Here is a 16,202-nt window from a genome sequence, read left to right on the forward strand (position 1 = left end):
ATTAAAATTTTTATATTAAATATTATGTGTGTTATATAGGGAATAAGGGAATAAGAATTTTAGAAAGGCTAAGGTCCACTTCCAAAAAGGTTTGGGAAACACTGCCCTAGAAGAATTAGTATCGTCTAGAGGTAGTGCCTATGTCTTATCAGTATTTAATTACTTTTCTTTTTATTTAATTACAAAATCACTTGACGACCTCGGTGGTCTAGCGGTCTACCACACCGCTTTACGTCTGATGGTCGCGGGTTCGATTCCTCGCACGGCACAAACATTTGTATTCATGAGTCTGATTGTTTGTATCGGTCTGGATGTTTTCTATGTATAATATGTATGTATTTACGAAAAAATAAATCTTTGTACTTGTATCAGTTATCTAGTACCCATAACACAAGCTTTAGCTAGCTTAACTTGGATCTAGATGGCGCTGTGTGAAATGTTCTGAGATTATTATTATTAAAATAAGAAAAATAATTTTTACCTCTTTATAACTTGTAATTACGAGTACAATCAATAGTACTTACTTAAATCCATAGAATTAAGCGATTCTACGAATTTTCAATTATGAACAACTAATAAGAATGAACAACTTTGTTAATTTTTAACCAATCCTTCGAAAACTTAGTCCGAAAATGAACGAAATTTCCAAAGGTTTCGGAAACAATATAATAACTTTCAGGTCTATTGTGTGTATTATAAAAAATATTATGTACGGTCAGATTAGGAGTTACTTAATAAAATAAATAAATATTATATATTTTTTTCTCCCTTCTACCATCATTTCACCCTTTCACCCCTATTTTTAATGGCGATATTTAATTTTTATTTATAATAATGGAATGGCGCACCACCTGCGCTAGCGGTTTACGCTGGCGGGGCAGTATAAAGTCATGTTAGTTAACCATCGTGAAATTTAACATGATGGTTTCCAGGGGAAACTGCGTGGATATCAACCTTAAAGTTATAGGTTTCAGGAATTAAATGATAAGTTTTGAGAATAGGATGTCATTATTGTCCACGGAACACAGAAGTAGACCTACTTCTTTTGTTCTTTGCGACTGTCAATACGTCGTGCTGGTCTGGCGAGTCTAACTCTGGTTTTTTTATAATAATTTAAATAGTAGGTTTCAAGATTAATATTAGGTTTAGAGAATAGGATTTTACGTCGTTCTGGCCGATTTGCAGTCATAATAGGCAAGGTGGTAAGGCGCGTCGCGAGCGCGGGCACGAGCAGCGGCAGCGCGTGGGTGCGGCTGTCGCTGAGCGTGGCCCTGTATGAGCACACGTTGTATCCTAACTTTATAATGTCGTTTGCAGTCATAATGGCAAGGTGGTGGATCGCAACGCGAGGGTGGGCACGGGCGGCGGCAGCGCGTGGGTGCGCCTGTCGCTGAGCGTGGCCCTGTATGAGCACACGTTGTATCCTAACTTTATAATGTCGTTTGCAGTCATAATGGCAAGGTGGTGGATCGCAACGCGAGGGTGGGCACGGGCGGCGGCAGCGCGTGGGTGCGCCTGTCGCTGAGCGTGGCCCTGTATGAGCACGCGTTGTATCCTAACTTTATAATGTCGTTTGCAGTCATAATGGCAAGGTGGTGGATCGCAACGCGAGGGTGGGCACGGGCGGCGGCAGCGCGTGGGTGCGGGTGTCGCTGAGCGTGGCCCTGTATGAGCGCGCGTTGTTTCCTAACTTTATAATGTCGTTTGCAGTCATAATGGCAAGGTGGTGGATCGCGACGCGAGGGTGGGCACGGGCGACGGCAGCGCGTGGGTGCGGCTGTCGCTGAGCGTGGCCCTGTATGAGCGCACGTTGTATCCTAACATTGTAATGTCGTTTTCAGTCATAATGGGCAAGGTGGTGGGGCGCGACGCGAGCGCGGGCACGGGCGGCGGCAGCGCGTGGGTGCGGCTGTCGCTGAGCGTGCAGGCCGTGTACAAGCGCGCGCCGCGCAGTCGCCTGCGCCGCGGCACCACCGCCCTGTACGTGCGCGCCGCGGACCTCGCGTGCAAGTGCCCTAAGCTCAAGATCAACAAGTAAGTCGCATGTCATACTAGCATAACTCCCTCAGATCGAATTCGAACCCCTAGCGGTGCCCTCAGTCTGTTGTATCCGAGAGGCTGTAGTTGGCCTTCAGGCGCTCCATAAATCCTTCTGCGAGTTTGGAGTGCTATCTGCACTCGTTTACCCTATCTTCCGGTGAAGCTGTAATGGCCAGCTACGGCCAACAGCATTAAAGTAGTCTGAAAAAAACCTAACATAATTAAACTTGACTGCTTCAATACACAGCAATTTATAAGTTACATTGTTTAAATTAAATGTAAACTCCTTGATAAATATAATGCTTCTTAATAACTAATTTAACATATCTTGGTTATAGATATATGATTATTAATTTTTCCATTAGGTCATACCTAATCCTAGGAGTGGAAAAAGAGGGATCTGCATCAGGGCTACCGGGCCTGGCCGTGGGCGAGCGCAGCCTGCTGCTGGAGTGGCGCGACGACTGGCATCGCCGCATCCGGCGCCTCCAGCGACGCGCCATCAACTGTCACTAGCCGCCCACACCCGCCATCTTGGAAAAAAGCCCGCGCAAATCCACGCGAACAGATTACAAATGTCAGGCGAAGGAACCGTGCGAACAGCCGAAGGGTTTTTAAAAAGTCGTGCTCTTGTTGTTTGGTAAGATTCCGTCTTTGTTCCGTGCAAAATGTGAATTGATAATGTAGTTGTTTTACTGTTACTGCCAATATACGTGCTGTCTATAATAAATTTCATTAATCTTAACGTTGAATAGTCCGAAATAGGTTGGAGTAATGTTACATAACTTATTATTAAACTCATACCTAGGCATACGAGTCTTAAAGTTGCATTAACGATATTTATGCCAAATAAAATGAGAATATTGTACCTTCAATGAATTTCTCGTCCTAGGATTTCGTTACAATGTACATTACTAAGATTATTATTTATTCTAATAGATTAATTTTATAAGACTACCTAAATGATGTTTCGTTCCACTTCGTGCATTTTTGTATATTGTTATTTTACATTCAGTACTCGCATGTTAATATTGTTTTTAAGTATTTGCAACTGGCAACTAATTCCGATGCTGCCAGCCATATTTATTATGGCTTCCATTTTATGCCGCTCTTGTATTTTAAGAGTTTGTATGAAGCGTATGGACTGTCTTTGATCACAAGCTAGCTGTAGGTCGTTGTAGATGGATAAAGTATAGTCACAATGGTTTAACGTACCTCATTTATTAAGTAAATATATGTTAAGGGTTACGATATATATTTAATTTATAAATTTATCTAATAGATTTTCTACTAAGCTCGCGAAATTGAGGATTATAAATGATTACTTCTATTAACTTGATTATTTTTCTCAATTTCTTTTTTTTTTAATCTTGCCAAAGTAGTATTTCGTCATGCTATCGATTGATTGCTTAATTTATTGTCTGTACAGTACTGAGACTTTCGTTTCGTTTTTGCTATACTCATAGTAAACATTACTGTTGTCGCATTATAATTACGTTGCCTAAATAAAGGTATGTACAGTATTACTAGCTTTACTAAGTTATAGTGACTAACAATAAGTCTCTTTTGTTTTAAAGAAGTACATTAAAGTTTAAGCAAATAAATACAATATACGGCATAAAGGCCTGGTTGGTACAGTATTCATAAAACTGAACCAAAGTACAAAAGTTCAGAATGGTCAAATTCCAATTCTATATTTGAATTCATAAAACTGAACATTTTTCTTCCAGTATCCACAGATCAAATACTTTCTTCATTTAAAGAACTGTATTCAGTTTAACAGTCAATAATAAATAAATATACAGTGATTTTTATATAGATTTTATATTAACATGTCTTGTGAATATAACAAGATCTAACTAAATCGCATAATCAGTCACCATTGACCTGTCAATTTTATTTATGCGTACCTGATCGAGTACAGTTACTGGCTGACTGGAACAATTGTAAATCAACCTGACGTGTGTTAAGACGGTTTCGGTACAACGATTTCGGTCGCCATCTCGTACGCAATCAAATACATTAAATTCTGGGACACCTTGAAATCGATATACGAGAAATTTAAAATAAAACTGAACTTTCGAAATTCAAAATTGTTATTTGTTTAAAACTATCCTGGCAGGTGACAGCTCTATGGATTTTTCTTTTTTTAAATTACTAATCTGTACTTTCTTTAAAACAAAGGAATATGTAAACGTTTAGATAAAAATATTTATATTAAAACCGATTTAGGAGTTTCGCTTGGTCGTATTACGGATTGTAAAAAGTGTATTTAGTTGTAGAATCTATTAACATGTTTCTAGTTATGCATATCTTTAGATTTCGTAATATCGTAGTGTATTTGGTATATTTTATGCGCGGTACATTTTTATAACATAGCATATTGACAGTTATATGACATGCACATCATTGTTAAAACAAAAAAAATATATAGTTTTTGGGGTAATAAAAAATCTAATATACTTACAAAGTAGCGCCTATAAAATATTCCAAAACAAATTATATCTGACCGTAATTGTACCTATAGTTATAGTTGGTTTGTATTTTCCCGAACGTAATATGTGAATATTATTTTAAATTTACGTATTCATTTACAGTAATTATGAAATTAACTCAAAGGCTGCTAAATAAAATAAAACTTAAGAAATCATTTTTACTTACATACTGTACTAAAGAATTACAAAATTCAGCACCATATGCCAAGTAAATATCGTAAACTAAACCGAAAACTGAACCGAACCCCAAATATTGTAGTTATAATACTGAACAACTTAAGAATTGTACTCTTTTATAAACATTTTTAATATTTGGAGTCGACTCTATGGTACTTATTTCGTGTCTATGGTATCATAATCGTGCATACAACATAAAAATAATTAATGTAATAAACTAATATCATAATATGATCATAAACAACGAACGATTAACATATTTAATATAAGAATAATCATTATTATCATATATAAACATATTCAGAGGTTAAATAAACATACATTTATAAAAGCCAATATAACAGCAATGCTCTCTTTTATTTCTAAGTGTACTTAAAAAAAACCATACAAATTTCGAATTGATATTTTTGTCATTTGCACAAATTAATATTTTAATATATTTATTTGCTAACATAATTGTAAATCATGATCATGAACATTAAATAATGAATTAATCGTTCGTCCAATGACATTGTGACTTTGAAATAGACACTTTTTTTTTAATTTAACGGCCTATAAAGCTTACGATATAAAATTAAAAAATACTTTTTTCATTGAACACACAGTTCAAACAAAATAAGTGTTTATTTAATTAATGAAATATATTTTAATAGTTATAATTATTTATATGTGAGGGATGTCAATTGAATTTGAGGCATATGTGTCATCGTTTCTGGTGTACCATAGATAAGTAGATTTGTGGGATTATCGTTTTATTTTTAATATTTATCTGTGGTCTGCTCAGAAAGTGTGTTGCGCATTTGTAATTAAACTTGAATTGTGTTTTATGATACCCTGCTCCTGTGATGTAATAAATGTTATTGGTTATATTTATTTAAAAATAAAAGTACATTAATATACGGAGATACGTCTTTCTAATTTGTATCCTTATTCTACACCTAGAAAATTTGTTTACTAACTTTTAAATTCTACTAGTTACTCTTCCCGGCTTCGTACGGACTACGGGTGTACATGTATTATTATATATATAAACCTTCCTCTTGAATCACTCTATGTAAAACAAAAACCGCTTCAAAATCCGTTGCGTAGTTTTAAAGATTTAAGCATACATAGGGACGGACAGACAGCGACAGCGACTTTGTTCTATACTATGTAAAATGCTATATATGTAAAATTTATTGACAAAATAGATCTTAATTTTTTAATATATCTAGATTTACACAAAAATAATTAACCACAGATAAGAAAACCTAGTGGCTTAACCATAAGTTCATTTAAGTCAGTCAGTCAATCAGTCAGTCATTAGTAACTGTCAGTATCTTGGTGAAAGAAACTGATAGAAAAACTTATATTTTTTTACTGTTTCATTCAGCAAAGTATATGTGAACAATGACATTGTTGTAAATAAAAATTCAAACGGTCAGAAATGAAATTGATACCTGATGATTTTTGATGTCGGCCAGATTTGAAGTCATAACTTCTTGTATATAAGGCGAGGTACTCATCTTCACCAATACAAAGCAACTACGATATAACCTCTCAAATATAAACCCAGGTACTAAACCACAATGCCTTCACAGTCTATTTGAGTAGGTAAATAGCTATATAAGTATGTATTATTAGCCGATATTGGCCGATTCTCAGACCTACTCAATACGCTCACAAAATTTCATGAGAATCGGTCAAGCCGTTTCAGAGGACTATGGGAACGAAAACTGTGATACGAGAATTTTATATATAAGATAATGTTTAACAAGCTTACGCCTCCAAGTCTGTTATTGAAAATCATAAAATGTTATTGTACTATGTTTGTAGACAAACATAGTACAAAATGACAATCACAGCATGCAGTTGATTTTGTTTCTAAGTATGTATATATAAATGTTAGCATACTTTTTATCTGTGACTGTTGTGCTATTAGTAAATAATGTAAGAAGATAAACGAATTCTTCATAACTATTATATAATGTTATTATTAGTAAATATGTTCGCGCGTCTTCTAAAACCATAAAAAAAAACAACAAAAAAAAAAATAAGTTGATAAGCCGCCATACTGCTTTTTCCCGCCCCCCTTTCCCCTGCACAATATGGACAATTCGTTATTCGTTGCCATTTAACAAGTGAAACAACCACCGTATGCATCAATTTAAAACAAGGAGCTCCTTAAATATTACCCCCCTCCGATCGATCCCCCGTCCAATTCAAACGGGGATCGAAATTACGACGGCCTGAGCCGAGGTTCGAACCCCTAGTGGTGCCCTCAGACTAAAGTCGTATCCGTCGGGCAGGAGTTGGCCTTCAGCCGCTCCATAAGTCCTTCCTTGGTTTGGAGTGCCATCTGCACTCGCCCCATAACGTCCGGTGAAGCTGTAAAGGCCAGCTACGGCCAACAGCATTAGAGTAGTCCGAAAAAAAAAAAATATTATAACAAACTGTATTTGTGTCGCGAGTGTGGTGTATTGTTATTAAAAACCTCAAGTGCTTCAAGTCACCGACGCAGATCATCTATACTATAATTTTGTGCAATTTGGGTGAGTTCCTTATTTCCCTTTTCCTACGATCATTGCAGTGTGGCTAAAAAATACATTAACATAAATTATATTGTATATATATGTAAATAGTATATGTAATTTATTATTATTTAGTATTGCTATGCCTTTTTATTTCTCTAGTCCATTCTTGCGCCATCTACCACGAACTGTCTTCTCTCCTCTACCCAAAGGTTGTCTGGAAGAGATTGCTTATGCGATAACATCTTTTATACATTGTTACTTATTAGCTGTACACGCGACTTCGTCAGCGTACAATTTAACTTTATTTTTCTAAAATGAAAGTAGCCTATGTTATTCCTTATAACATCAGCTATCTGCCAATAAAAGTCCCATCAAAATCGGTCGAGCCATTTCAGAGATTAGCCGGAACAAACAGACAGACAGACGAAAATTGTAAAAAATGTTATTTTGCTGTATATACCGTATTTATTATATATTCACATGAATATCTGTCTGTCTGTTTGTTCCGGCTAATCTCTGAAATGGCTGGACCGATATTGAGGGGGACTTCATTGTAGTAAAAGCGGATATTTCTATATTACAAACAGACACTCGAATTTTATCTATATATATAGATTATCTGTTTGTTTGTTATATTTGTTTGTCTGTCTGGTGCAATAAGGAGTAAATCATCATCATTGCCTTGCCTTTATCCCATTATTAACATACACAATTAACATACTTTTCTTTTATTATTATTTTCTACTACAAAATCATATCATCTTTCACACAATCTATCCATCTTTTCTTAGGGCGTCCCCTCCCTATAAATATATAAAATATATATTGAGTAAATATATAAAAAATATACTATATTATTATAAACAAGCTATTAATACGTGAAACATGTCACAAGCACATTAGTAGATGACTAAACCCAGTTAACACGTACAAGAAATAAAGTGGGCAGGCAATAAAACAAATGTGGCGTCACACATCGGCCATGATTTCCCTGAGGGAACCACCCTCGGTGTGCGTGAGCTCATTTTCGTAGAGCCACTATTGTCTATGGTTACCAAACTATGTTAATTTAAACGTGTACTCTGTATATATATATATAGATGTACGCATGTAATCTCAGAGTACCTACCTAACATAACGTTTTCGATATTATAAAAAAATTAAATTAATCCTTAAAGTGAGCGAAAGTCTGGTCTGTCTCGCTTTCATGCCAAAAATACTGAACCTGTTGAAATAAAATTTCATACACATATAGTCTAGAGCCTGAGGAAGGATATAAGCAACTTTTTAATTCGATAAAAAGTTTGAAAGGAGGAGCTGAAATGTTGTATGGAACTATCGTCATTTTTAAAGCTTAAAATCTATTTATTTATTAAATTTATAATAAAGAAATAATATAAAATATTATGTTATCTGTTGTCAAGGTCACCGCATGGAATACCATGCGGACGAAGTCGCGGGCACAGCTAGTATTTAATAAAAATAAATATCTATACTTGTAGATATTAAAGAAAGAAACTATTTTTTTCCTGAGTGGGCCTGGGAAAAGTTTTAATGCAAAATGCAATGTAAATCAAATAACAAAAATATTTAAAAATCAAATGGCGGCAAATACAGCATGAGTAGAATAAATAAGTTCATTACTATGAAGTTTTAATGCATATAATTTCCTTTGCCTCTTATACCAACATCTTGTATAAACATTAAAATAAAAATTATAAATTTGAATATCGAACGATAGGTGCCGGCATAATCAAGATTTCCCACTTTTTTTGTTCGGTTTATCAGGTTCAGGGAAAGACAAAAGGACTCAGCCTATACAGCCATTACCTTCGGTAGTATTCTCATATTCCAGATCTTCTTGCAAGTAACTGGCATAAAGATAAAATAAAATAAACTATAAATTTGAATATCGAACGAATTAAATAAAACACGTGTACAGGTGCCGGCATTATTGAGATATTCCAATATCTTGTAAGAAACTGGCATAAAAATAAAATAAAATCTATAAATTTTGAATATCGAACAAATTAAATAAAACACGCGTACAGGTGCCGGCATAATCGAGATATACCAATATCTTGTAAGAAACTGGCATAAAAATAAAATAAAATCTATAAATTTTGAATATCGAACAAATTAAATAAAACACGCGTACAGGTGCCGGCATAATCGAGATATACCAATATCTTGTAAGAAACTGGCATAAAAATAAAATTAAATCTATAAATTTGAATATCGAACGAATTAAATACAAAACGCTTACAGTTGTAGGTGCCGGCATAATCGAGATCAACAATGCAATGCAACAAGCATTTCTCCTCGCACGATCAATGATGCAGAATTGTACGACTGCGCTTACATCCGATTTTAGGTAAATTTTACACGAACGATTATTATGTTTCAAATCACAAAAATTTAAGAATAAAAAACAGTGAATATTCTGTTGTTTATTCGTAAATTTTTGTGATTTTCCTATATTCTATTCTATTCTTTTTAAATATTATATTTGTTGTAAGTTTATCGCATACTTTTAAATCTTGTCGTTTTTATTTTAGGCCTCTAGACTCTCTATATAATTATGTAAAAATCTTCGGCACTCAATGTCTATTATAATAATACGCTTATTTATACATTTCTATAACGCCTGTTTGTTATCAAAATAAAGAGAAAGAAAGAAAGAAAATTGTTTATTTGGTACATAGCAATATTAAAAATAATTCTTAAATTTTAATTTACAATATATAGGTTTATATCAGAGAAAAAACTTATGCTCGCCTTGAAAGAACTAAGCTCCAGGAAGAGATGTAGGTATATTATATAAATGCCTCCTAAATATGAGGTGAACACCTACATCATTACGTAGTATAAAACAAAGTCGCTGTCGTTGTCTGTCCGTCCCTAAGGATGCTTAAATCTTTAAAACTACGCAACGAATTTTGAAGCTGTTTTTTTTAATAGATAGAGTGATTCAAGAGGAAGTTTTATATATATAATACATGTACACCCGTGCGAAGCCGGGACGAGTAGCTGGTTGTCAATATTCAAGCAAATAAATTATCTTATCTCTGAAGCAATAATTTTTGAAATTCATGTTTCAAAAAATATTGGACGGTCCACATATACGGTTATGATATCCGAGTCCAATTATTGGCTCTTCCGCAGATAAGAGGTACAACTTGTATAAATATTTGATAACAAAATATAATTAATCAGAGACAAATCTCAAGATTGCGACCGCCCTAAGAACTATGAACTCGTGCACCAGTCAGTAACAATAGTCCGTAATAACTTTCTTTGTGTTGAAACATGAGCGGTGTACGCACATTTTAATCACGCATTGTTGTTCAATGTAAATATTTTGACGATTCGATTCGATATCCAAATGCCGTTATAGACGCGGGCGGCGGCGCGCCGCTTGGGGGAATAGTTGGCGGGAATACTGGCTCTATGGATTTATTACGCGCCATTTTGTAGAACAATGGTCTCGTTTAAAACTTCGAGAATAGTCGATCAAAAATTTACACAAATAAAATATTTAGGTTAAATGTTGGATTGATAAACATTATTGACTAGCTGTGCTCGAAATTTCACCCGCATGGTTTTTTTTAACAAACATTAACTTTTGCGTTGATTATATTAGAAAAATCATAGATTTTCTTTAGGCTCTATTTTTTTTAATGGTCTTAATGAAAAATGAAAGGCCGCGCCGGCGCTTGAAGGAATAGTTGGCGGGAATATTGCTCTTTGGATTTATTATGCGCCATTTTGTAGAACAATGGTCTCGTTTAAAACTTCGAGATAGTCGATCAAAACTTTACACAAATAAAATATTTAGGTTAAATGTTGGATTGATAAACATTATTGACTAGCTGTGCTCGAAATTTCACCCGCATGGTTTTTTTTAACAAACATTTACTTTTGCGTTGATTATATTAGAAAAATCATAGATTATCTTTAGGCTCTATTTTTTTTAATGGTCTTAATGAAAAATGAAAGGCCGCGCCGGCGCTTGAGGGAATAGTTGGCGGGAATACAGCTCTATGGATTTATTACGCGCCATTTTGTAGAACAATGGTCTCGTTTAAAACTTCGAGAATAGTCGATCAAAACTTTACACAAATAAAATATTTAGGTTAAATGTTGGATTGATAAACATTATTGACTAGCTGTGCTCGAAATTTCACCCGCATGGTTTTTTTAACAAACATTAACTTTTGCGTTTATTATATTAGAAAAATCATAGATTTTCTTTAGGCTCTATTTTTTTTAATGGGCTTAATGAAAAATGAAAGGCCGCGCCGGCGCTTGAGGGAATAGTTGGCGGGAATACAGCTCTATGGATTTATTACGCGCCATTTTGTAGAACAATGGTCACGTTTAAAACTTCGAGAATAGTCGATCAAAACTTTACACAAATAAAATATTTAGGTTAAATATTGGATTGATAAAAATTATTGACTAGCTGTGCTCGAAACTTCACCCGCATGGTTTTTTTTAACAAACATTAACTTTTGCGTTGATTATATTAGAAAAATCATAGATTTTCTTTAGGCTCTATTTTTTTAATGGTCTTAATGAAAAATGAAAGGCCACGCCGGCGCTTGAGGGAATAGTTGGCGGAAATATTGCTCTTTGGATTTATTATGCGCCATTTTATAGAACAATGGTCTTGTTTAAAACTTCGAGAATAGTCGATCAAAACTTTACACAAATAAAATATTTAGGTTAAATGTTGGATTGATAAAAATTATTGACTAGCTGTGCTCGAAATTTCACCCGCATGATTTTTTTAACAAACATTATCCATCCATACTTACAAACTTTTGCGTTTATTATATTAGAAAAATCATAGATTTTCTTTAGGCTCTATTTTTTTTAATGGGCTTAATGAAAAATGAAAGGCCGCGCCGGCGCTTGAGGGAATAGTTGGCGGGAATACAGCTCTATGGATTTATTATGCGCCATTTTGTAGAACAATAGTCTCGTTTAAGACTTTCAATGTCGAGAATAGTCGATCAAAAGTTTATAAAATATTTAGGTTAAATGTTGGATTGATGCATTTATTGTTGACTAGCTATGCTTGCGGTTTCACTCGCATAAATATTGTTGTTATTTCAATGTATAAGCTAGTAGAGTATCATCAAAATCCGAAGAAGAAGTAGTTTTTGCGTGAAATAGTAAAATCCATCCATTCTCACAAACTTTTGGATTTATAATATTAGTAAGTAATCATAGATTTTCTTTAAGGCTCTATTTTTTTTATTGATCTTAATGAAAAATGAAAGGCTAAAGAATAATACAAACTGCCAAACAGCACAGTATCGCCTAACAATGTAAATCGTCTATAAACTAAATTTATTTTGTATTCGAAATATAAATGGGTAACCTGTATTCTCAATTCTGTGCTCACATAAAAGTTTATTCATGTATAGAGCTACGTGCACAAGATGTGAGTACGCGTCAATACACCATGACTACGCACACGGAAGGATGCTTTTATAGTAACCGACTTAATGCGTAATGACGCCGATATTTCCAAACTTCAACATATCGTCGGTTAAATAGGAAAATGGCAGTATTCAAAATGTTTGCGATCGCAAATAGCCCCTTTAATATATTTAAAAATAAAATTATAAAATTTCAAATTTGGAACGTCAGGCACAGAACATCGATGTTATTTTATATACATTTTGAACTTCTTCTCGAACATTCTATTTATTTTTTAATTTCAATTAAAACAAATTAGACATTGCAATATTCCTCCAGTAAACACAAAAAGTATTGTTTTTTATTACAAGACAAGCATATAAAGTTTTTTTTTAATGTATTTAAGTTATTATTTCCTTTAAGGTTTAAATTTACACAGAAGTATTATATATCATTTTAAAAGTATTTAGATAATGATTAAGACGGCGTGGTTAATTTAATTGACTTCTATAAAATTAGGCAATTCTAGCTTCTAATTTTGATAAATGTCATTTTTCTATTTAATCGATGACATCTCACCTATAGCTATATTTCCTTAACTTCTTTTTTATACTACGATAATGGCAAATAAGCGTTGTAGTAAGTGTTGATTTTGGTGAAGAGTATATAGCAACCTTAACTATAAAATAATAAAATAACTAAAAATTTTAATTCTTTATCACTATTTTCAATTATAAAATTCTCGTGTCACAATGTTAATTAACATACTCCTCCGAAACGGCTTGACCGATTCTTATGATTTTTTTTTGCATATTCAGTTGGTTTGAGAATCTACTACGATCTATTTTTCATACCCCTAAGTGATAAGTGTTGTCCAGCCCTAACATTTTGTTTTTTACTATTTGGACAGAATTTTTATTTTTTTATAATGCGGTGTTAAAATACATACAATCCTAAATTTTCACCCTGCTATCACCAACCCCTATTTTTTAATAGATTTTGATTTATATGGCAAAACAACGTTTTCGGGATCAGCTAGTAATGTATAAAATCGTCTTTAAAAGTTTCCTTCGCCCACGATTGTCGTTTTTTCTTCTTCTGGCTTCGGAATTAACGGTTTTTCGCCAGACCAACTCTTTTTATTGTAATTTCGTTTCGCACTACTCATATATATATATTTTAATGGATGATTATGGAATCGTATGCGCTGACGGTTTACGCTGGCGGGCCACCAGTGGAGGATGACAAGATGAACATGATGTCAGGTTAGTTAGCCCATCGTGACAAATTCACGTGAAATTTATCACGGTACTGAGATCAACCTTACATGGTACATTGCTAGTAATAGGGTCATCAGTCCATATTACTAACAATCCATTCCCCCCACTGACATAGGCTAAGGAAACGTACTTATACAGGTATATTCGAATACAATACGGGTATTGTAATGCATGCATAATAAATATTTTACAAAGGCCAGCTTAAGGCTTTATGGCTATTCTCTATTACACATACACATTGTATATAAAGTACACACATAGAGTACATTGGGTTGAATTAGAAACCACTGTAGGAATAAAAGTATTTCATTACTAGTTTCCCGCTCCGGCTTCACTCGGTATATACATGTAGGATTTGAAACTTGGCGGTATGAATGAATGGAAACGGAGGAGCGAATGGATAGAAACGAAAGAGTGAATGGATGGAGAAAGGAATGAATGAGAAAAGAGGATAGGCATCGCTCTCTTTCTCGTAGACTGCCATATAGTTAGGTTGTTTCATCTGTATAGTAAATGTTTTTTTGTAATTTAAATAAAAGGAGTTCTGTAAAAAAAATCTCTTTTTTATTTATTTATTTATTTAATAAAGATAATTGTACAGTTGTTTTTAATCATCCTGTTATATGCGAATCCTATATAATCCTTCCTCTTGAATCACTCTATCTACCGCTAAAAACTGCATTAAAATCGTTGCGTAGTTCAACAGATCTACGCGAAAAGACAGCGGAAGAAATACATATAATAATGTACAGTATAAAAGGAAGTAATTTTATATTATTTAAAGATTAACTTGGAACTATTAATTTACTTTATTTATTTACTATTGATTAAATGTTATGCGGAGGAACGAGGACCATGTCTTATGGAAAGTGTATAATATGAATGTGGATGGATGCAAAGGGAGGGGACGCCCTAAGAAAAGATGGATGTATTGTGTGAAAGATGATATGAATAAAAGAAGAGTATGTTCAGGTATGACGACCGATAGAGAGCAGTGGAAGAGAATGACATACTGCGCCGACCACAAATAATGGGATAAAGGCAAGGCAATGATGATGATGATTGATTAACTAACCTACGAATTATTCTGGTAAAAAAAGTAGCATATGTACGAAAAAATAATCTCAATTTGGCATTTTTTTTATACCAATATGGTGATAGATAGATAGATATATAGATATATCGTTTATTTGTGTGTTACTAATCACACACACAATGTTCATAAGAATATACAATACATAATACAACATAAGATTTATAAAATTGTGTTATTATGTGTGATCTGTAGCAATACAAAAAGGTCGAAGCTCAGCGTGGAACATTGTTCTGAACAATGACTGGTGCCAAACAAGCTTAAGGCCCATCTGATGGTAAACGGTTACCACAGCCTATAGACGCCTGAGACACGAGGGGTGTATTACACCATAATATTAATATGACAACCTCGATGGTCTAGTGGTTTAGCACACTTACTTCATATGGTAGCAGATTTCATTCTTCATGCGGTGCAAACATTTGTATTCATAAATATAATCTACCGATGGTAGGGGGCTCGATTCCTCGCACGGTACAAAAATGTATCTACCGTGCGAGGAATCGAAATTATTATTGTTTGAATCGGTCTGGTATTTTCTATGTATATTATTTATAAAATAAAATATCTATGTATTTATATCAGTTGTCTAGTATCCAAACACAAGCTCTACTTATTTGGGACTAGATGGCGCTGTGTGAATTGTCCAGGAATGTTACTATTATCTTATCAATATTATAAACGCGAAAGTGTCTGAGTATGGTTGGATGTTTGTTACTCTTTCACATAAAAACTACAGAACGAAATTTGATGAAACTTTACAGTAATATAGCTATTCAGAATAACATATAAATAAAATTGGAGTATCTGTTTGTAATATTGAAATAACCGTTGTTTACTACATGCATATGAATATATATACGATACATACACCAAAATAACATTTTTTACAATTTTTGTCTGTCTGTCTGTTTGTTGCGGCTAATCGAATTTGACGGGACTTTTTTTGGCAGGTAACTGATATATTAAGGAGTAACTAGGTTACATTATTTTAAAAAATAAAGTTAAGTACCACGTGAACGAAGTCGCGGGAACAGCTAGTAATATAATATGTCAGTATGAATATTGGTTTTTTAAAATAAACTATCATTATTATTAATTTAATATAACTGTATAATGTAACGTAATTTATAGACCAATGCATCACAATGGTGTTTGCAATAAAATTTAACAA

At 33.8% G+C, this 16,202-nt stretch overlaps 1 protein-coding gene across 2 annotated transcripts in view; it reads left to right on the forward strand.

The window, feature by feature from the left end:
* LOC131851546 (netrin-B-like) overlaps window positions 1-5,615 on the forward strand; it is a 247,031-nt gene extending 241,416 nt beyond the window's left edge. Inside the window, exons 6-7 of one of the 2 annotated variants that reach the window (XM_059202054.1) lie at window positions 1,842-2,034; window positions 2,406-5,615. In XM_059202054.1, the coding sequence (XP_059058037.1) occupies window positions 1,842-2,034; window positions 2,406-2,556 (344 nt within the window). In that variant the 3' untranslated portion in view covers window positions 2,557-5,615. The remainder of the gene's footprint in view (window positions 1-1,841; window positions 2,035-2,405) is intronic. The other variant, XM_059202055.1, reaches the window with a different exon arrangement.
* Window positions 5,616-16,202: the final 10,587 nt, after the last annotated feature.

Source organism: Achroia grisella, unplaced genomic scaffold (genome assembly GCF_030625045.1).
Source record: "Achroia grisella isolate CSIRO2021 unplaced genomic scaffold, CSIRO_AGI_Agris_v1 utg784, whole genome shotgun sequence".
Classification (NCBI taxonomy): Eukaryota; Metazoa; Arthropoda; class Insecta; order Lepidoptera; family Pyralidae; genus Achroia; species Achroia grisella.